Source organism: Gavia stellata, chromosome 2, assembly GCF_030936135.1.
Source record: "Gavia stellata isolate bGavSte3 chromosome 2, bGavSte3.hap2, whole genome shotgun sequence".
Lineage (NCBI taxonomy): Eukaryota > Metazoa > Chordata > Aves > Gaviiformes > Gaviidae > Gavia > Gavia stellata.
Window position 1 is genome coordinate 57234090 of NC_082595.1, and position 22665 is coordinate 57256754.

Consider the following 22665-nt stretch of genomic DNA (forward strand, 5'->3'; position numbering starts at 1 on the left):
TTTTTACAATAAAACTAAAAAAGGGAGAAGTGGAGGGGAAGGTAAACATTGCAGTGAAGATAATGGAGATCCATATGAAAGCTTCTGCTAGAGTTGTACTTCTAGAAATCACTGAAGTATGAATGTGTACTTCAATTATGTGAAACCAATGCTGTGAGGTTTTAAAGACCTCTTTTGTTTTTAGGTCACATTGGAATGCTTCAAGCTACTCAAATGACTCAAGAAGTTACAATCAGAGACTTGGAATCAGAAAAGTCTAGATTAAAAGAAAAACTATCTCAACTGGAAGAGGAAAGAAATTTATTACAAAGCAAAACACAAAGTCTGGATGAGCGACAAAGGCAGCAAATCCTGGCCTTGGAGAAGGTTGAACAGCTTATTGGTTTTAGTTGAATAAAAATAAAGGTCTTAGAATTCTCAGAAAAAAAACTTGATTATGTTTTAATTTTTGTTTTATGTGACTGGACTAGGACCAGTAATAGTATGTTCCAAGTATATCTCATGTAGCAACATATGATGAGTAATGTAGAGTGTAAAGTGAGAGTAGAGGGAAGTCAGATTAGATGATGTTCAGACTGCTTTGGACGTCTTTTAACAATGTAGTTTCATTTATGACCTTGTGTGTAGATGCCTAGTATCTAAAGTGTCTCAGTAAGGAGAAAGGTGAAATGGTTAAAGAACAATTAAAAAAGCCATTCTCTGAAAATGTGCTGAACACGTTTGAAAATACTGAACTGAAATTTTCTATAGATTTTAATAGGTCTATATTGCTTTGCATGGATATATGGAAACTACCTTTTTGGTTATTGAATTATTTAATCAGTGCTTAGTGTTTGCTCAGTTTGTTTTGTATGGAAGTTAATTTTTGTAGATTTATGTCACCAGTAATGTTTTTGTATCTTTCCTCCTACTGTTCCAATTTTACCAAGTGATAGTAATAATTTTATTTTTCTCTGTCTCTTACAGAAAGTAAATGAAGCAAGGGAGACACAACGTGAATATTATGAGAAGGAGCTGGTGAAATTGCAAGCAAGATTGGAAGGAGAGGCTGCACAGTTAAAGGAGGCTCATTCCAAGACCTTAGAGGAATTGGCATGGAAACACCATACTGCAATTGAGGCTGCACACAGTAGTGCTAATAAGGATAAAAAAAAACTGCAGATGGTAGGTTTGTGTTTTCTTAATAATAAAAAGTATTGCAAAAAGCAAATGTTAGAGTTTGAACCTTGTACTGCATGGTTTTGTTGTATGGCAAGTTTTATTTGGAGATACCCACAGATCTGCTGCGCCTCTCTGAAGAAACTGCTCAGCCTTTTTTAAAATAACATATATATTGCCAAAAAAAGAGCATTTGTACTGTCATTTGTCTGCAAACAGAAGAGAAATTCTCAACTCAATACAACTTTCTTTTCGAGTATAGTAGGTGTGTTTTTCCAGGTTTTGTGACCCATATTCAGAAAGGGTGGTATATCACTCAAGATCGGTTCTTCTGGAGGAGATGAAAGATTATGTTACTCTAATACTTATCTAAAATTTTCATTAACAGTCTAGAAGTACAAAAAGATATTATATTAGTATGTCACTATATGCATACTCAGAAGACGAGAACAGCTGTTCCTAACTTACATCATAAAATTATGCTAACTGTATATCAAATATTCATTTACCTTTGACTGGAATCCTGAAACTGAAAGGCTTTTTTGTTTCTCAAAATTGACCTTTTCTTTGTTGGGATAAATTTTGAGGACCAATTTTGAATTTTCCTAATCTGAATTTATTTCCTAATCTGATTATATGTACATTATACACAAATTTTGCCTTATACAGTAAATACAGGATAAATAGTAATTGTTTGTTGTGGTTTAAGCCCAGCTGGCAACTAAGCACCACACAGCCGCTCGCTCACTCCCCCCCTGCTCCAGCGTGTTGGGGGAGAGAATCGGAAAAGTAAAAGTGAGAAAGCTCGTGGGTTGAGATAAGAACAGTTTAATAAGTGAAAAGAAATGAAATAATAATAATAATAAATTGTAATGAAAAGGAAAATAACAACAACAACAACAACAATCAAGAAAGAGAAATGATGCAAACGAAAACAATTGTTCACCACCCTCTGACCGATGCCCAGCCTGTCCCCAGGCAGCAGTCCCCCGGCCAGCTTTCCACCTAGTTTATATGCTGACCATGACATCATATGGTATGGAATATCCCTTTGGTCAGTTGGGGTCAGCTGTCCCAGCCGTGTCCCCTCCCAACTTCTTGTGCACCCCCAGCCTACTCGCTGGTGGGGTGGGGTGAGAAGCAGAAAAGGCCCCTTGAGTCTGTGTGAGCACTGCTCAGCAGTAACTAAAACATCCCTGCTTTATCAACACTGTTTTCAGCACAAATCCAAAACATAGTCCCATACCAGCTACTATGAAGAAAATTAACTCTATCCCAGCCAAAACCAGCACATTGTTTAATTTAAGGCTTTGTTATGCTCCTCTGGTGTGTTCACAGGAAATGCACCAAGACAGTCAGTTGTAGTTAGTGATGTGCACCTTAAACTGATATTTTTTTTAAATGTAAATTATTTTACTAGTGTTGTTTATTTTGAATAAATCCCAAAGATTTTCTCATGTCTCCCAGTAATGGAAGTAGTTCTGAGACATACATGCATCTGATCTTTCAGGTTTACTTTCTTTGTAACTTGAAACGTGCCTGTTATTAAAACAGTCTCTTAAGGGTTTCTGGGAATATTTTCCTTTTACTTCAGTAAGGTGTGGGGTTCTTTTTGTTTTGTTTTTGTTTGTTATTAAAATAATATAGAGAATAAAACAAAGGATATCATAAAATGTTTGTTCTTAAATGATTAAATCAGTTAAAATAAAGAACAGCTCTATAAATGTGAAACTTGATTTTAGCAAGGGAAAATTAACTATGAAAAGATGTCAGGGTCAAGATCTCAGTAAATCTTAATCAGCATACTGTCTCCTCTGTCAAACCTGTCTTGCTAAGCACATGTTGTGTTGTTTGAGTAATTCAAGAAAGAAAGAGTCAGTCTCAAATGTGGAGAAAAGTTGAATTTAGTATGAGGAAGAAGCATGGTACAAGGAGCCTTGGGATAGAGGACATGAAGATTTATTGGGACTGGAAGACTGGAAAAGGCATTTGGGGTTTGGAAATCTTGGAGAAAAAAATGGAACAGAAGAGAATACTAAAGAATTATAATAGGACTCAAGAAATGGCTTAAATACATATCTTTGCTTCAATTCTTCCATTACAAAATGAGCTATAAAAATGGCATCAGTTCATAGGAGGATTATGAAAATAGAGCTGCTAATAATTTTGCAGTACTGACAAGTAGCCATACTGACAAGTATCATAAGAGAACTAATTACTCAGTTATCAGAATAAGTTCTGAATAGCACTAGTGAAATTTGCAGACAGCAGATTTCACAGTGCGAAGAAGAAAAATTGAGCAAGTCTCATTTAGCAAGCATCATTTGTCCCATGTGGTGATTGATCTGGGCCGGGTGAGGAAACATGCACTTGTTGAGTTACGCTGGATGTCAATGTATTATTGAAAGCGTAACCCTCTGTTTCGTCACTCTGTCCAACCTCTACCATGAAAAAAGAGATTGTGCAAGCAGTTTATACACAAGTCATTTACATTGACCCTAATGGAGCGTTGGAACTAACAAGCTACTAAGCTTAATATGCTTACCACCCCCAGCAAAACACTTGAGGAGTCTCTGGTTTTGGTTGAGGAAGGGTTGGCCTCCGTTGCTTCTGGGAATGAGCTGGACGACACTAGGTTGCTGTCTTCCAGCTCCCCGGTTTTTCTTAGAGTTTTATACCTTTTCATGACAGTCTTTTTCCACTTGAATTCTTCAGCACTTAGCTCTCCTTGTCTCCACAGTCTTACCAATGCCTGCAGTTGTACTTTTTGTTTCATGCATGGCTCTGTTCAATGTATTTTCATAGCTGTTTCTGAGATATTATTGATTTCTTAGAAATCTGAGCCCAGAGCTACACAGGGGCGCTGAATTGATGCTAAACCTTGCATTACAGCTGAAATCGTAGGAGGGAGTTAATAAAGGAGCCTCTGTAGCTGCATAGAAAACGTTGAAGTCTTATATTACCTGGCTCTGGAGCACCTTACTTGGCAACCTTAGTTTTCTCCAAGACGACTTTGTGGTATAATAAATTGTGTAGTATACTCCACTGAAATATATAATAAAGCTCTTAATTTTAGCATGTTTCCTGTTAAGTATTTTGTGACAGAAATTGTTCTTCTGAAAATATATTCTGAAAATTAATAAAGCTGAAGGATAAATTCATAGTTTTCCTTAAAAAAAGAAAAAAGTTTCCAACAAATACGTATACAACATAGGCTCATGTAAGAGAAATATAGTTCATCCAACAGAGTTGTTTTTAGAATTTGGCTATTACTCTATAGAGATTGAATGAAAACAGAGGTGTTATTTGAGCCTTTCTATATAGTTGAACTTGAAGACTAATTTGATTCTTTCGGTTCTCCATAGATTTTATAAATATGGTGTGAGGCTTTTTTCGTTTATTGTAACAGCCTGAAAAACTTCCCAAAGCTCCATCTGGATTTTAAGCATTACTGTTTTCTGTGGGGATTATGTGTAGGAGAGAGATGGGTAAAGGCTAAAGGATAAGCATATTACCAGTGTAATTTTATAAAAAGTGAAAACTGCATTCTGTCAACGCAGACCGAAAAACTGTGAAAGTAGATCTAGTTTTCATAATTTTGATAATTAAGTGCAAAATGAAACTAATAATTGAGAAGAAAGTCCTGTTTGTCTTTATTTTGTGATTAATCAAGCATGTTACATTAGAAAAGGAACTGAAAAAATAAGGCATCCATTGTAAAAGGAAATAAATGTTCATGTTTTAACACTTTAAGGAAAGGACAATTCTTGGTTGAGATCAGGAATATTTATGCCAGGAGGAATAACTTCGATGTGGTGCATCTGTACTTTGCCATGACCATATGGCAAGTATTTAATGTTTCTTCCATCCTTCTTATTTCTGAAGGAGTTGGAGCAGCAGTTTGAGAAGGAGAAACTGCATTTGGAGGATGATAAGAATCAGCTCCGACAGCAGCTGGAAAACCTGAAGGAAGAGCTGACAACAAAACTGACTTCTGCCAATCAGGAGGCAAGGGTTAACTTAATTGTATCAGCTAACGGTCCTGTGCCCTAGACCACATTTCATCAATAATGATCTTGTGCTTAGAGTCCAGTATGGAGCTAGGACTACACTGTTCAGTCTGTTTAGTGCCTTATTTCTGTTTAAAGTGGAGTATTCTTTAAACATGATAAGTTACTTGATGGCTTCTAAGCACTGATTTTGTTGTCCTTTTACAAAATTAACAAAGCAAAAGAGACTGAGGTACAAAACAGTTGACGTAAACAGCCTTTCTTGTTTATAACTCTGCTTATTTTTTCATTAGGTACACAGACCTCTACACAAAATACCTCAGGAGGCAGAGGGAAAATTAACTGTGTTTAAACCCATATTTGTTCACAATTAACATATTGTAAATTCTGATCAGCTTCCTGACTTGCAGATGATCTTCATATATTTCCATCAAAAGATGACATAAAAGACTTATTTATAAAAGACCCAAATTATTTGCAATGTTTTGATGGATGCAGTCAATGTTAAATGTATCATATGTCAATACAGTTTTAATTTTTGAGTTTGAAATCGCCACATTTTCATAGTATAATATTTTTAAATTAGAAATATATTCTTACTGATATAAAAAACATCAATCTATTCTTGTCTGAAACTTTTGCCTTGTTTCAAGAAAAGAATTCATCAGCTTCATTGTTCAACAAGTCATAGGATTTCAGTGTGTGCTTGAAGACAGACTTAAGCACTAATTTAAGTACTTTTAAGTACTTTTCTGCAGTGTTACTTTTCATTACCATTTTCGATACCATACAAGTTCTGGAGTTGGCAGGTGTTTGTCTAATTCTGGTGGCTTGCAATTTGCATAAACGTTAAACTTGCGCTAGAACAAATTGCTTGCTTTTAAGAAATGGGAAAGATTGTCCTTCTGAAAGTATATGTTAAATTATTGTTATTATATTAAAGTATATATTTTATAGATTAAATATTATATATTGATATTACTATATCAGTACATTGCTATATGAATGTTAATGTATTAAATTATTATATATTAAAGTATATATTCTGAAAGTATGTATGAATATATTAATATATACTTGCAGAGTAGTACCTACCAGCTGTGTATATATACACTCCAGATAAGACATACTACCAGAGTAGTTGAACATACCATCTTTAGAGCTCGGCAGCACTCTTGATCAGTCAGTCGTGAGTACCTGTTAAACAGGAGACCGTACTTCTTTCTGATAGTTGTGAGTGCCTTTGCCAGTACTTCAGACCTTGGAGAAGGTGTAAATTGAAGCTGGAATTGCTCTTGCTCTCTTAACAGTATGCTTACCTACATCAAATTAATGAAAATGTGATGTATTTTGTTATATATGTTAACAAAATCATACATGGGTTTATTTTTCCTTTCAAAATTACAGGAAGTTTTGTTATTTCTTTTCAGTATTAACTTCTCTGTATGTTAACTTTCCTTGTTGCTGGATTAGATCTGAGGAGAGCACTATTGTCGTTCTGTTGTCATTCAATGCTGTAGGTTTTAAATTAGTTACTCTATCAACTTCTCTTGGGTTCATGAGTAATAAACTTGCTGCTTCTTTGAAGGAAATCACTTCAAATGTTTTCAGAATGAGTTTTCATTATCTAATGGCTATCAAGTTCAGGCTTGGAAAATTCATCAGTACACTGAATTAAGAAAACAGAGGCATAGCTAAGGAATAGAAAACTCTAACATAAACTAAAATAAGGAATTAGGGCCAGCTGCTGTTTAGTAATTGAGCTTATTATGCCAGGATAAACGTAATACAGTGTATTTTGCGTACTGAGAGAATGAGAAGGAAGCATACATGCAATAAATTTGGAGTGGGTGGTAAATCCACTCTCTGTAATACAGAAGCGATAAGAGTTTCTCAATGTCTTCTGTGAAATGTCTGGCACATCTTTAGCTTAGCTCTTACATTTCTACTGCTGCTTCCTTTTTTGTTTGTTATAGATGTCATTTAACAGTAGGCATATATTTACTACTTTCTGTGGATGTTAGCTTAGTTCTAGCTTCCCTGCTGAGAAAGCTGAGTTTGAACCTATGCCATCCTCTTTTCTTTTTGACAGACTTTTTGATAGCAATTATCTTAGCTAAAGGATGAGGAAGATTCAAGCCTCATTAGGCTTGCTCCTAGTACCAAGCTGCTTAAGAACAGTGTAATCTTAAATACTTGCCAGAGATTTTTTGAGAGTTCAGGTTAAGTCAAGATACTGACTTTCTCACGTGTATCTCAGGATGAGGCTGGCTGTTTGCTGTATAGATTTGCTTCTTTTCACTGTAGACCAGCCAAGACTTCTTAGAAAGTCTCTTGTTTGTGTCACTTGACAGAGTAGTCTAAGGACTGGCCATCTGCATGCAAAGGATTTCCGATGATATTACTAAGGATCGTTTTAAACAGCTTCCAGTATTGCTTTGTCATCAGTAGAATAGACCTAAGCCCTATGGGTGGCATTCCTGCATGATGTTTCCATATCCTTTATAGATCTACAGGACTGCTGTTCACGTTTCATGCAAGTGGTGTGCTACTACCAGCTGCATAGACAGTGGTGCACTTCGAGGATATCAATACAGTTTTAGGGGCAGTTTTTCATGTAGGGATTCTCCTTCAGGTACTAGTGCTTTGCATATAATGCAAAGGAGCACAGAGACAAGCACTCAAGATTACATTAGTTCTCTGAGATCTGTCATGCCAAAGAAATTTGGGATTCTTTGCTGAGAGGAAAGGAGGAGTCCCTCTTTTTAAACACTTCATGAGTTGCATACAGAGGGAGAGAGTTCTGGGAGGTGGGGGGGTGTGTGTATGTATGTGTATATATGTGTGTGTGTGTGCGCCTGTGTATGTTATAAACAGAATTTTCATATAGATATGCTAACAAACAGAAAGAGTAGTTACAACTGTTACCAGTTCATACCTGCAAACCAAAGTTTAGTCTTTTCTTGGGACACTTGTCCCATTGTGAATGAATTTATTTCAACATGCAAAAGCAATGGCATAGACAGCTACTACTACAAAAACTTCAGTTGCCATTAGCTTCTGTTCTTTGGTCCCCTCTGCCTCCCATTATTCTATTTTTGCAGCCTACGTAGTTAAAAAGTTTTTCCTTTCCTATAGCTGGTGAACAATGTTCAATCTCTAATATTTTTACTTGAAGCAAAGCAGTATAGTACAGTCATTTTACAGATGGGGAGCTGAAGCACAGACAGAAAAAAGTGTATTGTTACACAGCAGTTAAGGAAATGATCCCATTATACTCTACAGATATTGGATTGAGGTTTAAACAGGCTAATTTATGGACAGGTAGCAATCTGAAAGCAGAGAAGCATATGCCCTAGCACAAGTTAATTTATCCATTAGATTAGAGTGTATATATTTTGAAAATATTTTAATTTGCATAAAACATGCTTTCTCACAGTAAAGTTACAGATAATTTCGGAACTTTTATGTAACCTTTTTCCTTGCAAAATGCTTCAAACATAAGTTGGATTTTTTTTTTACTTGTAAAAATCCTTTAATTGAATCTTTGTTTGATTTTAGAATATTACAGGAATTTGTCTTTTAACATAGAAACATTAATTGACATTAAAGGAGAACAGGCTGTGCAAATAAAAATTTGCCTAGGTTGGAATTGGAAAACACTGGAAGAAAATGAAACTAGGATAACTTGGCTGCCATAAGTAATAATTACAGAAATTACAACTTTGTTTTTATGTCATAGGTGTGTCGTCTACAAGACCTAGTACGAAAAAGTGAACAAGGCCTTGGTACTGCAGAAGGACATATCTCCAGTCTTCAAGAAGCTCAGGAAATACTCCAGAAAGAACTAGAATTAACTAGAGCAAGACTGCGAGAGACCACAGATTCATTGTATAGCGTTGAGGTAACCATAATATTGGAGAATAAGTTGTGCAAAGTACAGTCACAGTGATTTTGGTCTTGTTTTTAAAATGGCAAGAAGTATTATAGTGTAGATGTTATTGAAAGAGCTTCATTAAAAGAGAGATTTCTCTTTCTATTTCAAGCAGAGAGAAAAAAACGTGGAAAACTAGGATGAGTTGGTTCAGGGTTGGTTTTTTTTGGTTGGTTGGTTGTTTTGGGTTGGGGTTTTTTTATTTGTTTTCAGAACACTTTTAGTATTTAATGGGTATTGCTGCAAGCACATCTTTCTGTGGTTAATACAAATTGTAGCTGCCAAAGTATGTCTATACAAAACATATCTACACTTGGATTATTCAGAGGCTTAACAGTATTTTATGAGAATGTAAAAAGGATATGTGTTACACCAGTGCTCTTCCAGACAGTTTCACGTCTTGGTGCAAAAAAAGATCCAGAGCTTACTAGCTCTAGAATTCATTGAAACCTTTTTAATTTTTTTTTATGCATGCATACCATGTTTTCCTCAAATAATGGGCACAGTCTTCATTTCAGGCTCAAATTTAGAATTTCAGAAGATGCTTGAGAATAGTTTAAAGATATATCCTATGATATCTTGAAAGTAAGTAAGAAATATCAGCAGATGTATAGGCCTTAACTGTGTGCAATTAGGAATTATACATGGAAAAAGCTACAGTTCAAGTTTTATAAACCAATTGTAACTGACATTTTTGTTATAAATACACTCGTTTAAGGTTTGAAATACTTTTTTGCTGCTGATCAGTCTCTATTGTGAAGTTTGTGTTTGCAGGGAGAACTAGATCAGGAGAGACAACAGCACGAGGCAATGATTGCTGCCATGAGAGAAGAGGAAAAGTTCAAAGTTGACAGAATGGCTCGTGACTTGGAAATAAAATGGACAGAAAATCTTCGGCAAGTATTAATTTTTTTCTTTTATTCTTTAATAAGAAATGAAGTATGTATTACATGCAAATGTAATAGCAAACGTAAAGCAAAAGTTTCTGTTATTATATAAGCTTTTCTAATTATTGCTGAGTTGTTAATTCTTTTTCACTTCTTGCACAAGGTCCACTGCATTTTAGTTATTTGACCTTTGCTTTTAGACAGGAATGTAATAAGCTTCGTGAAGAGCTGAGGCTGCAGCATGAAGAGGATAAGAAGGCAGCCATGACTCAGCTGTTGCAGCTGAAAGAACGTGAAAAAAATGCAGCAAGGGATGGATGGCAGAAAAAAGTTGAAGATCTTTTAGACCAGGTAACTATGGTCTCTGAGAATTGAAAGGCCATTACAATTTAGTTGCTGGTGGTTTATTACCAATTAACTACATTAAATTGTCTTTGAAATGAAATTTGTCAGCATAATGCTTTTAAACCTAATCATTATCAAACTTTAAGTAATATATGAAGATGCCTTCTTTACACTAAATATGAACACAACTTTTTACAGTTTTTTGGGGGGAGTGGGAGGGTGTTGACAGTCTTACCTCTTCACTACAAGATTTTTTTGATTCTCTGTTTGCTCACCTATTCTATTGTAAATATTTACCAATGCTAATTGTTCGGACTTGGAGGTATCCCTTATCTTTACAATAATGACACTGTACAAGTCACTGAAAAATCAAAACATCCTTCAGTTTCTGTGACACATTTATTACAGCTATGTCTTCTCTTAAGTGATTTTGAACATTATTTTGGGATAATTTTGGTAAATACTGAGGTTTTTTAATTGCAACTCGTATTTATAAACGCAGTTATGTTAGACAATTCACAGAAAATACTTGTTTTGTACTTTTTCCAAACCATAAATGCTGGTTTTATTGACTACAGTTTGAAAGAATAGCTGATAATGAACAAATAAATTTTAAAGTAAGAGAAACAGATTTTGGAACTCATTAAATGACTGCAATTTCAGGGTGTTATTGTGGGACGGCTTTTAATTTGCTGTCTAATTTGAGAAGTCTAATAACTGAACATCCAATTGATTATACAGCTTCTTATATGAACAGATAATTTATTTTGCTGACAACGGAATTTAAGCTTGTAAAATTTTGTGCCTTAGGCTCATAAAAGCTGGAGGTTTTCAACGTTTTTGGTCTGTTACTTTTTACAACATGAATGTAATGGGACTTGGACTCATTTGATTTTAAGTTTTACTTACTGCCTTTACCTAAGCTTCATTTACTCTCTTTAATTCTACCTAGAAATAGCATTTTCTCTAGGAAAGTACAATTTGAAAGGGATATGTTAAAATTTCTGTAGTTTTGACATACATTTAAAATACTTCACTTATCTCTACCTTTTAAAAATACCATAACATATCTAACCCACAGTTTCAGAATGAAAAATCAGTATTTTGCAAATGAAGAGGTTTTTTCTGCGTATGGAAGAAATTTTGGAATCAGAAAGCTAACTGTAGTAAGGAGAACTTTACTAGAGAATTTGCAGACATAGGAAGTGGTCTGCATATGAAACATGGTTGGGGTTTTTTTTGTTCATTCCTTTAACTGTACTGAAGAGCTGCACCATTTCATAACAGCATGTGTGTTCGGAGGACTAATAAGAAACTAAACCCTGGGAGTCTTCACTTTTTTTTCTCTTTTATCAAGCTGTTGATTTCCATACCAGTGTTTGAGTTGGATTGGTATTTCATAAAGATAGAAAAGTTATTGTTAGTTGTAGGGAATTAAGCTTTCCCTCTGAAAGAACCTACATTTTATCCATTACACCTGGAGGAGAGAGAATTCCAGACCGTAGCCTACAAGATGGGTAACTTAACTCTTAGAGAAATGGGTTTGTAGTAAGTTCCTCCTGATTGCAGTACACAAAGGGTAGTCTCTGAGAGTTGCACTAACCTGAATCATGGAATCATAGACTTAGGTTGGAAGAGACCTCAGGAGGTTGTCTAGTGCAACCTCCTCCTCAAATCAGTCAACACTGAATTTGAACCAGGTTGCTTAGGGCTTTGTCCAGTCAGGTCTTGAAAAACCTCCAAGGATGAAGATTCCACAGCCTCTCTGAATAATCTCTTCTGGAGCTTAATTACCCTTATAGTGATTTTTTTTCTTTATATTTAGACAGAACCGCCTTAGTTTCAGTTTATGATCATTGTCTCTCATTGTCCTGTTGTGCACCACTGTAATGAGGCTGAGTCCACTTTCTCTGTAACCACCTCCTAAGTACTAGAAAGCTATTAAGTCCCACAAAACCTTCTCTTCTTTAGACTGAACAAACCTAGTTCCCTCAGAAGGGCATATGTTCCAGTCCCAGCCATCTTGGGACTTCAGAGCGCTGGGGCGACTGGCTGAAGGATCAGGAGCATAGGTAATGTTTTCCTCAATCCCTTCAGTGGCCAGGAGAAACACTGAAAGGAGCCGGAAAACACACCTGGTTAACACATGGCTCAGAGGCTGGTGCCATTAGTGGAATTTTGGGGTTTTTGACCATGGGGCAGTTTACATGTCACCAGGCCTGGTGGCAGCAGATGGAGTTAAACTGTCCCCAAGGGGGAAAAGGATTCTCGCTTATGAGTTGACAGGCCTCATCAAGAGGGCTTTAAACTAGATTTGAAGGGGGAAGGGGATGAAGCCAGGCTGCCTAGAGAAGAGCCTAGGGGTGGCATGCCGATGTTGGGGGAGAAATTGATAGCCCAGCTCAAGTGCATCTACTCCAATGCACACAGCATGGGCAGCAAACAGGAGGAGCTGGAAGCCATTGTGCAGCAGGACAGCTATGACATAGTTGCCATCACAGAAACATGATGGGACAATTCTCATGACTGGAATGCTGCAATGGATGGCTATAAGCTCTTCAGGAGGGATAGGCAAAGAAGGAGAGGCGGTGGGGTGGCTCTGTATGTTAGGGAGTGCTTTGATTGTATAGAGCTCAACAATTGTGATGACAAGGTCGAGTGCTTATGGTAAGGATGAGGGGGAAGGCTAACAAGGCAGGTATCCTGCTGGGTGTCTGTTATAGACCACCCAACCAGGACGAAGAGGCGGACGAAGTGTTCTACAAGTGACTGGCAGAAGTCTCACAGTCACAAGCCCTTGTTCTTGTGGGTGACTTCAACTTACCTGATGTCTGCTGGAAATACAACACAGCCGAGAGGAAACAGTCCCAGAGGTTCCTGGAGTGTGTGGAAGATAACTTCCTGACACCACCTGGTAAGGGAGCCTACCAGGGGAGGTGCCCTGCTTGACCTGCTGTTTACAAACAGAGAGGGTCTGGTGGGAGAAGTGAAGGTCGGAGGCTGTCTTGGGCTTAGCGACCATGAAATGGTAGAATTGTCAATTCTTGGTGAAGTAAGGAGGGGGGTCAGCAAAACCACTACCATGGACTTCCAGAGGGCAGACTTCGGCCTGTTCGGGACACTGGTCGAGAGGGTCCCCTGGGAGGCGGTCCTGAAGAGCAAAGGGGTCTAGGAAGGCTGGAGGTTCTTCAGGAAGGAAATTTTAAAGGCGCAGGAGCAGGCAGTCCCCATGTGCCATAAGAAGAGCCGGTGGGGAAGGCGACTGGCCTGGCTGAACAAGGAGCTTTTGCTGGGACTCAGGAAAAAAAGGAGAGTTTATCACCTTTGGAAGAAGGGGCAGGCAACTGCAGAAGAGGACAAGGATCTCGTTAGGTTATGCAGAGAGGTAATTAGAAAGGCAAAAGCCCAGCTAAAGCTCAGCCTGGCCACAGTCATAAAGGATAACAAAAAATGTTTTTACAAATGTATTAACAACAGAAAGACAGCCAAGGAGAATCTCCATCCTTTATTGGATGCGGGGGGGAACATTGTCACCAACAATGAAGAAAAGGCTGAGGTACTTAATGCCTTCTTTGCCTCAGTCTTCAATAGCCACACCAGGTATCCTCAGGCTATTCAGCTCCCTGAGCTGGAAGACGAGGATGGAGAGCAAACTGAACTCCCCATAATCCAGGAGGAAGCAGTTAACGTCCTGCTATGCCACCTGGACACTCACAAGTCTATGGGGCCTGATGGCATCCACCCAAGGGTGCTGAGGGAGCTGGCGGAGGAGCTTGCCAAGCCGCTCGCCATCATTTATCAACAGTCCTGGTTAACAGGGGAGGTCCCGGATGACTGGAGGCTTGCCAATGTGACGCCCATCTACAAGATGGACCGGAAGGAGGATCCAGGGAAGTACAAGCCTGTCAGCCTGACCTTGGTGCTGGGGAAGATTATGGAGAGGCTCATCTTGAGGGTGCTCACGGGACACGTGCAGGATAACCAAGGGATCAGGCCCAGCCAGCACGGGTTCATGAAAGGCAGGTCCTGCTTGACCAACCTGATCTCCCTCTATGACCAGGTGACCCGCCCAGTGGGTGAGGGAAAAGCTGTGGATGTTGTCTACCTGGACTTTAGTAAAGCCTTTGACACTGTCCCCCACAGTATTCTCCTGGAGAAGCTGGCGGCTCATGGCTTAGACAGGTGCACTCTTCGCTGGGTTAAAAACTGGCTGGACGGCCGAGCCCAGAGAGGTGAATGGAGTTAAATCCAGTTGGCGGCCAGTCACAAGTGGTGTCCCCCAGGGCTCAGTTTTGGGGCCGGTCTTGTTTAATATCTTTATTGATGATCTGGATGAGGGGATTGAGTGCTCCCTCCCCAAGTTTGCAGATGACACCAAGTTGGGCGGCAGTGTTGATCTGCTTGAGGGTAGGAAGGCTCTGCAGAGGGATCTGGACAGGCTGGATCGATGGGCCGAGGCCAATTGGATGAAGTTCAACAAGGCCAAGTGCCGGGTCCTGCGCTTTGTTTGCAACAACCCGATGCAACGCTACAGGCTTGGGGACGAGTGGCTGGAAAGCTGCCTGGTGAAAAAGGACCTGGGGGTGCTGGTTGACAGCCAGCTGAGTACGAGCCACAGTGTGCCCAGGTGGCCAAGAAGGCCAACGGCATCCTGGCCTGTATCAGAAACAGTGTGGCCAGCAGGAGTAGGGAGGTGATCGTGCCCCTGTACTCGGCGCTGGTGAGGCCGCACCTCGAATCCTGTGTTCAGTTTTGGGCCCCTCACTACAAGAAGGACATTGAGGTGCTGGAGCACGTCCAGAGAAGGGCGACGAAGCTGGTGGGATCTGGACAGGCTGGAGCACAAGTCTTATGAGGAGCGGCTGAGGGAACTGGGGTTGTTCAGTCTGGAGAAGAGGAGGCTGAGGGGAGACCTTATCGCTCTCTACAATTACCTGAAAGGGGGTTGCAGAGAGGTGGGTGTTGGTCTCTTCTCCTAAGTGACTAGTGACAGGACAAGAGGAAATGGCCTCAAGTTGCGACAGGGGAGGTTCAGACTGGATATTGGGAAAAATTTGTTTACTGAGAGAGTGGTGAAACACTGGAAGAGGCTGCCCAGGGAAGTGGTGGCGTCACCATCCCTGGAGGTGTTCAAAAAAACGTGTAGATGTGGCTTTTCAGGACATGGTTTAGTGGGCATGGTGGTGTTGGGTTGATGGTTGGACTTGATGATCTTACAGGTCTTTTCCAACCTTAACGATTCTGTGACTCGGTGTGGTGGTAGCTCTCCACTGAACATGTTCAAGTTTATCAACGTTTGTCTTGTACTGGGGCAACCAAAGCTGAATGAATTAGAGGAGGAGACAGAATGTGCCCTCCAGGTGATGTGCAACAAGTGCCAAGTCAAAGGGACTGATCCCTTCCCTCAAACTACTGGCTGCTGCTACAGCCCAGTATGCTGCTGGCATTCATTGCTGTCAGGCCATCCTGCTGATTTATGTTTAGCCTACTGTTTTAACTAGGTTATGCAAAGCAGATCTGTAACCCAGCATGAACCAGTGCAGGGGTTTAGTCCATCCCATGTAAAGGACTTTGTATTTGTCCTTGTTGAATTTTGTGAGGTTTCTATCGGCCCATACCTATAACCTATATAGGTCTCTCTGGGTGGCAGCCCTACCTTTCAATATATTGTGTCCCTTCCACTGCGGTGTGCTGCACCTTCTACTCTTCCCATTTTGGTGTCATCCACAAACTCCATGAGGGTACTCTGTTTCCTCCTTCAGATCATTGATAAGGTACTAAAATGAATAGGTCCTGGAACAGATGCCTTAGGAACTCTTCTTGTTACAAGCTTGCAGATAGAGTGAACCATTAACTGCTACCCTTTCAGCCTGGGTATCCGGCCAGTTCTCATCTATCTGGTAGCCCACCCATCTGAATTGTAATACAATCAGCTACAATGATGTTAAAAATCTTGCTGAAGTCGAGGTCACAAATGTCCTGTGCTCTCCCCTCATCCACAGATCTAGTCATTTCATCATAGGAGAAAATCAAAGATAGTGTTTTCATTATGGAAGAGAATGCAAGATTTTTGCTGTGTGTTTCATAATCCAAAGATTACTCTGTACACTTTGGTTGTGTTAATCTAGAATGATGCTATTCTGAGTGGAAACTGCATTGGGCCGGCTTTGACATGACAGGAACCACTGCCATAAGCCTAGCTGTGCTTGGCAATCTGTAAATATGCAATAAGACTCTTCACCCCAGAGGGTTCATGGTCTAGTTTAAACAGACTGGAGACAGAGACAAAAGTGAGATTATTCTGCTGTTACATATCTGTATCTATATCTATATATGTGTGTGTATAAAAAAAGTTAACAATATTGGGAAGAATTCAAATTTCAGTCCATGAAAAGGATATCTGTTTATACCTGTCTTCTTTCAACTACACTGAACTAGAACAGTCTAAGATATTGCAGTAGGGGTGTAAAATTGTGAATTTGTTACACCCAGGCCCAGTCTTCATCAGTGGGAAGATGCATTTAAAACCCATTTGAAAGGCATGAAGTCTGTGTAAGAATTAGGAGGAGAGCAAAGATCCAACTCCTCAAAAAACAGGTTTAAATGGCTGGAGAGGAGTGACACAGTATAGTTACTTAAACTGTAGAAAAATACATTGAATATGCCTATCTTGTAATGCTGCTGACTGGTGCCGGAAAAACTGAATTAAGAGACACAGCTATAAATGGCATCAATTTAAAAAAAAAAAAAAAAATCAAAACATTTATGCCCATAAAGTGTACTAAGCTGGTATTTTTTTAATTACGTTATACTAATCTGCAAATTTCTACCTTCTACTAGTTGTTGCACACTTGACAGGTGAGATCTAGCTCTTGCATAAAGGCAATAGTTTTGCTTTTATACCGGTAATGCTAAGTGGTCCCTCATAGAATGCGTGTAGGATTATTGTTATTCTAACAGTATAGCTTTGTTATGAGTAAAATAATTCTCTTGAGAGAAAATGCTACTCATTGATTAAGTGCTTAAACACATTCTTGCTGGTTGCAAAGCATCACTTACCATCTACAGTTAAATGTGGTTGGTAGGTTAACTAGATCAGTGTCTAGAGACCAAGTGTGTAGTTCTTATCTCTGATATGAGAAATGGTTCTAGAAGACATCAAAAGAAAGTGCTTTTCCTTTTTTTCCTATAAATTGTACTAAGTAATTTTACATCAATCCATGTGAGAGTTTCTTCATGAAATATGTAGTGAATTCGTATGTGCTAGGTCTTTTCCATTTCTCTTCACTGTGTAATGGGCTTTTAACGCTTTTCTTAAACATTTTACTGCTGAGAAGGCTTCAGCCATGGATGAAATAGCAGGAATTTTCTTTTTTAAAGCATGAGCATGTTGCGCAGCCTTCAGTTCTGGGCACTGAAATGTACAGGTTAAGACCTGTATTCTTCTTATCTATTTCTTCTTGTGATAAATGTTTCTTTCTGTAAACTGAATCAAGTATTCTGATTATGGGTGGGCTTTTCTATATTTGAGCAAATATTGATTCTCCCATCTTCCTTACTTTCCAGTAAAACATGTGTTCCAGTAAAATAAATGTTCTTGTCAGTGTTTTTTTCCATTCTTATGTAGCTTCATACTATTACGTGACCAAACATTAGTGTGACATTCTTCTTCCTAACCTTGTCAGCTGTTCGCACACAAAGATACCATCTTCTATTAATGAAATACTGGAAGTAGTACAGTAAGAATGAACAAAAGTGTACTACATATGCTTTGGTAGCTGTTGTTTATTTTTCCTGCTTCAAAGATTCTCTCCTTTTTTGAAAAAAAAAAAATGCAAGTCTCCTATTCAGAGTTTGTTTCTATGCTGGTGTGTTCCTTTTTAAACGATCAAAAATGTAAATATATCAAAATGTAAATATTTCCTTCTGATGTAGACATTATTTAAATTGTAGTTGTCAGAAAATTTCAAGCTCAGTCTTAAAACCCTGGCCGCTAAGTATGTTCTTGTTCGTGAAGTGCAGTTTTGTAGGCAAGTCAGAGCTGTGCACATCTGTAAATGCTCATTGACCATTGACCAGTCTTCTACCGGAAGGCAGTTATTGCTTGGTCTTTATTTGCCTATGTGGAGGTGCTTATCGCAGAGCTGATGTACATCCACTTTAGCAGAATTGGGAAACGCTAGTTTCTTTCGCCAGCGCAAGGATTACTGGCCTGTTCCACAGCCTGGGTAATCCTTTAGAAGATTTGCTTTTGAAGGGATGCTGGAAATTTCTACAAGGGAAAACCTGCACATACCCTATATCTGCTTCCTGAAAGAAGGGAGATAAACTTTCAGCACAGAATCATTTTACGCTGCTTCCTGTCACTTGATATTGTCCTGAACATGCTGTGTAAAGGCTTGTCTGTCAGAAACAGAGAGGAAGTAAATTTGAAGTAACTTCTCCATCCTGCTTCTCTTCCATCGTTCTTGTATTCAGTAATACTAGTAAGGCTACCATGACATCTAGTGGATGGTAAAGGATTTTGGGCAAGATTTAAAAAGCACTTGCAAATCTAAAATGCTGAAATCCAAAAGAATAAAAAGAAAACTCATACCAAAGAGGGAGCAAAGAACAGAGGGCACCTGGAATGGAGTTCAGGGTAAGGTTTTGTGTCTCTTCTTTCACCTGTAGATATTTGTTGTTTTTCCAAAGGGGCATTGCTTTCTGCAGCTCTTGGAAACTTTTCAGAAGTGACTACAGCTCTCAAAACTGTGTTCTTAACGGGACTGTGCTGCAACTCTTGAGGGACTTCAGAGAATCAGAGGAGCTTTGGGAGTTTCTGCCTAGATCCAGTGTCTGTATACATCCTGCCACTCACCACTGATTTAGAAGAATCAATAGTCCTGTATTCTAAGTGGGAAACGTGTGTTTTAAGCAAGTCAAAAACTATTGTACGTGAGCATGTGAATAATCATGTAATCCAAAGTCACTGCAGCCCTCAGAGGGCCATCTGTTGCAAATGCTTCCCCCTGTTTCATGACTGTCTGTACTTCTCAATAAAGAATCACCCTTGTTCTGGGCTCCCTGTTCTATGCAGAGATGTGATCCTGAAGATTGGTTGGTACATTTGTTCTGTCCACATTGGTCATTGTAGTTTTGTCTGAAGCTTGAACATGAAAACAAATGCCTGACATTCAGCTGTACTACCTCTTTTTCTGAGCTTTTAGATGTGGTGAGACCATTCAGCCCGTACTGCGCTCTCTTCATTATTTTACTCTTTGTTTAAAAGATTCTGAATGTAACAGTGGAAATTCATTAAAGACCATTTACAATTAAGAGCTACTCAGCATTACAGACAAACAAAAGCAACAGAACAGATCAGAGTTTTCAAAGTATTTTCAGTGGGATACAGTAGGAGCACTAACAAATATTGGCTTTGTTGCTCTGTTAAAGAATAAATGTGTTACTGGACTTCTTTTTCATCTCTCTTGGTTTCTTCTTAATTTAATTTTTTTCTCATGGTGTTGTGTTTGTTCAAATTTGAAAATACATTTAGGCTGATGTATGAAATTACAATATCTTCATATCCAGTGAAACCTGTCTATCTGATCATAAACTTCTAATTGGAATTTAACAGTACCAGTTTTTGTTTGGCAGTGTTTGAGTTAGTAAATCTGGAGGAGACTGAAAGACTTTATAATTCTACCTGTCAATGGATGAAAAGAACATTAAATTCGTAGTACAGTATGTAATTAATGATGCATGAGTCAAAAAAGAGTTTAATTTGGTATTTGGAGTTAAGTTTACACTTCCAAAACTGGTAAATAGAAATCTAAGCCAAATCCAACAGTAATACCATTCCCCAAATAGACTTTTAATCCTATATCTGTATATGTTTTACCCTTAAATGTACAATAAAGACTCTGGCAAGAATCTAGTTTTAAAACATTACCCTTAGCCTTTTTGCTCCGGAAGATAGTTGCTCAAGTAGCTTTTGTGTAAGTTCAAAACCAGTGAAAACAGTGGACCTTGGGAAGAATGAGAGATAATTTATTAGGCGGGGCAAGATTTGTTTGAGATTCAGCAGATGAATAAAATTCTAGATTAAGGGCACTTCTTGACAGATACCTCTGTGCTCCAGGAAGGATTAGCCAAGATGCATATATAATCTTTAAAAGCCTGACAGCATTATGACAAATAAGTAAAATGAAATGAAGCTCTAGTACCATTCTAAAAACTTTAAAAATTATCAGGAGATTCAAATGATCCTCTTTTTCCCCTGACCACTGAACCTGCAGTTTGTCAGATTAAAAGCGTATAATCCAAAATCCAAACAGGTAAAAATATGTCAAAATGCCTAGGCATTTTGCTTAGCAGTTTGATAGACTCCTACAACTGGAAAAGAGAAGAGCTCCATCTTTTTAAAGCAACAGGATAAGTATTTCACCTTGTGATAGTCTGGACACAGCACCTTCACTCAGGGTTGCTCCAAAAACAGGAGGAAATCAGGACCAATTAGATCCCAGAGACAGTTACACATTTCAGAACGCCTTACATATGCTTCCTTTTCCTCAACAGAAAACTTGTGGGTTTCGAGAGAGAGGGAAGAGGCTCTAAATGCTGCTGCTTCTTACCAGTCAGAGAGGGCAAACTTCTGATGCAGCTCTTCCATTTGTAGCATGTCACAAGCCTCAAGCCAAGTACAAAACATTGCAGTAGGAAACAGCTGCTTTCCAAATCTCTGCAGAGAGTCATCTGTCGCATAAGCACTGCACAGCCAGAGACAGTACAGCTGCTGACAAGTCTGTCTTTCTCTTTGAAGACGTATCTCGAGGGAGAGTTTTGAGGTGGTTGTTGGTGTTATTAGCTGGATAAAAGGGATTTATGCCACAGTTCCCTTTAGCTTCTTCGGTAGGCATCTCCGAAACTAGTTTCTTCTGCTAACATCTGATGGATGCACATAGGTGTTCTTCAGAAAGGTTAGCAGCATCCATTGGAGGTCATTCTTAAAATGAGGCAAAGACTGCCTAGCAATCCACATCTGCTTTGATACAGCAAATAAAGTTGGACCTTCCCCAGTTAGGGTCTCAGGTATTACACAAGAATTCCTGCTGCCAGGATTATTTTGAAAATTCAGTAAACTGTATACCAAAGTCAGATCTTGACACAATTTGACATTGAAATATCAATGAGAAAAAGTGTTACATAACTGGTCTTTGGGTGACATGAAGACTGACGCTGAAATTCAGTGTCAAGCCTCTGTAATCTGGTTGAAAGTAATTTTTAGCCCAAGAGAAACAATGAAATGAGAGAACTTGCATGGATCCAGTAAGTTAATGTTCTGCAGGAAACATTGCAACTGAATGAAAATGTGAAAATGTCAGTGGTGCAGTAAATTTCCGTCTTGAGGAAAATGACACCATTTGATCACCAAGTATGGCCCCTGTGACAGTTACTGTGATGAGAACACGAGCAACTGTTCATTACAGTAAGCAAACCCAAACCTTGAATAGTTTCACATCTCTAAATCTATGCTTTACTACAACACAAATTGGTCCAACTGTATTGAAAAGTCAGCTCTTTTAGGAGAGATGTTGAAATAGAGGTGGGAATACAAATCTTTCCCTATGTATTGCATGCAAGGGCTTTTGGTCCTGCTGAGCAGCCTGCAATGACCAGTGGGTTCTAAAGATGCAGCAACCTCTTTGCCGTTCCTCTGGGTCATGAGGAAGGTTTCTTGGTTACATCAGAGGTTTAGCTGTGCATATGCTGAGGGTGGAGAAGACAATGCTTCTACTGAAAAATGAGACAGGAAAATCAAGTGAAAGCAGGATAGCTAATACATTTATGCCAAATAAAGATGTGTTTTCAGAAGTTCCTATACTTCCAAGAAACAAATTAATTCATTTATACATCCTATATCTGTGAAGCCTGATTTCAAAGAGAATTGTACAAGGGTTTCTCATAGCACAATAATATCACAAACTGATAATCTTGAATTCCAACCTGAAGAAATAGAGTGACAGTTAAACCCACGTTCTCCCTTTTTTTCCTCATTACTTCTCCCCATTATAGAAATACAGAGATAAATAATTATGCCTGCATTCTTTTTGGTTCTCATCGCTTTTTCCCCAGATCATGGACCTTGCTGTGGCAGTAGTCATGAGGCAGTTTTGAGTTTTTATGGAATTTCGTAATAATACTTCCAACAGACGTATTTTGGAGTTCTCCATTCTGAATGTGTCCTGCATACTTTTCAATGTGGAGCTGCATCTGATTATATTGCTACACATTTTGCTGGCATCAGCCCCCATACCAACTGATTAGGCTATATAATTCTAATGTACTA

The 22665-nt window shown here is 38.8% G+C and overlaps 1 protein-coding gene across 3 annotated transcripts in view; it reads left to right on the forward strand.

Moving 5' to 3' along the window:
- The window catches only part of FAM184A (family with sequence similarity 184 member A), an 80764-nt gene that overhangs the window by 36097 nt on the left and 22002 nt on the right, over nt 1–22665 (forward strand). For all 3 annotated transcript variants that reach the window (XM_059835565.1, XM_059835566.1, XM_059835568.1), the window contains 6 exons: nt 185–366; nt 967–1164; nt 5044–5166; nt 8911–9072; nt 9877–10002; nt 10194–10340. In XM_059835565.1, the coding sequence (XP_059691548.1) occupies nt 185–366; nt 967–1164; nt 5044–5166; nt 8911–9072; nt 9877–10002; nt 10194–10340 (938 nt within the window). The remainder of the gene's footprint in view (nt 1–184; nt 367–966; nt 1165–5043; nt 5167–8910; nt 9073–9876; nt 10003–10193; nt 10341–22665) is intronic.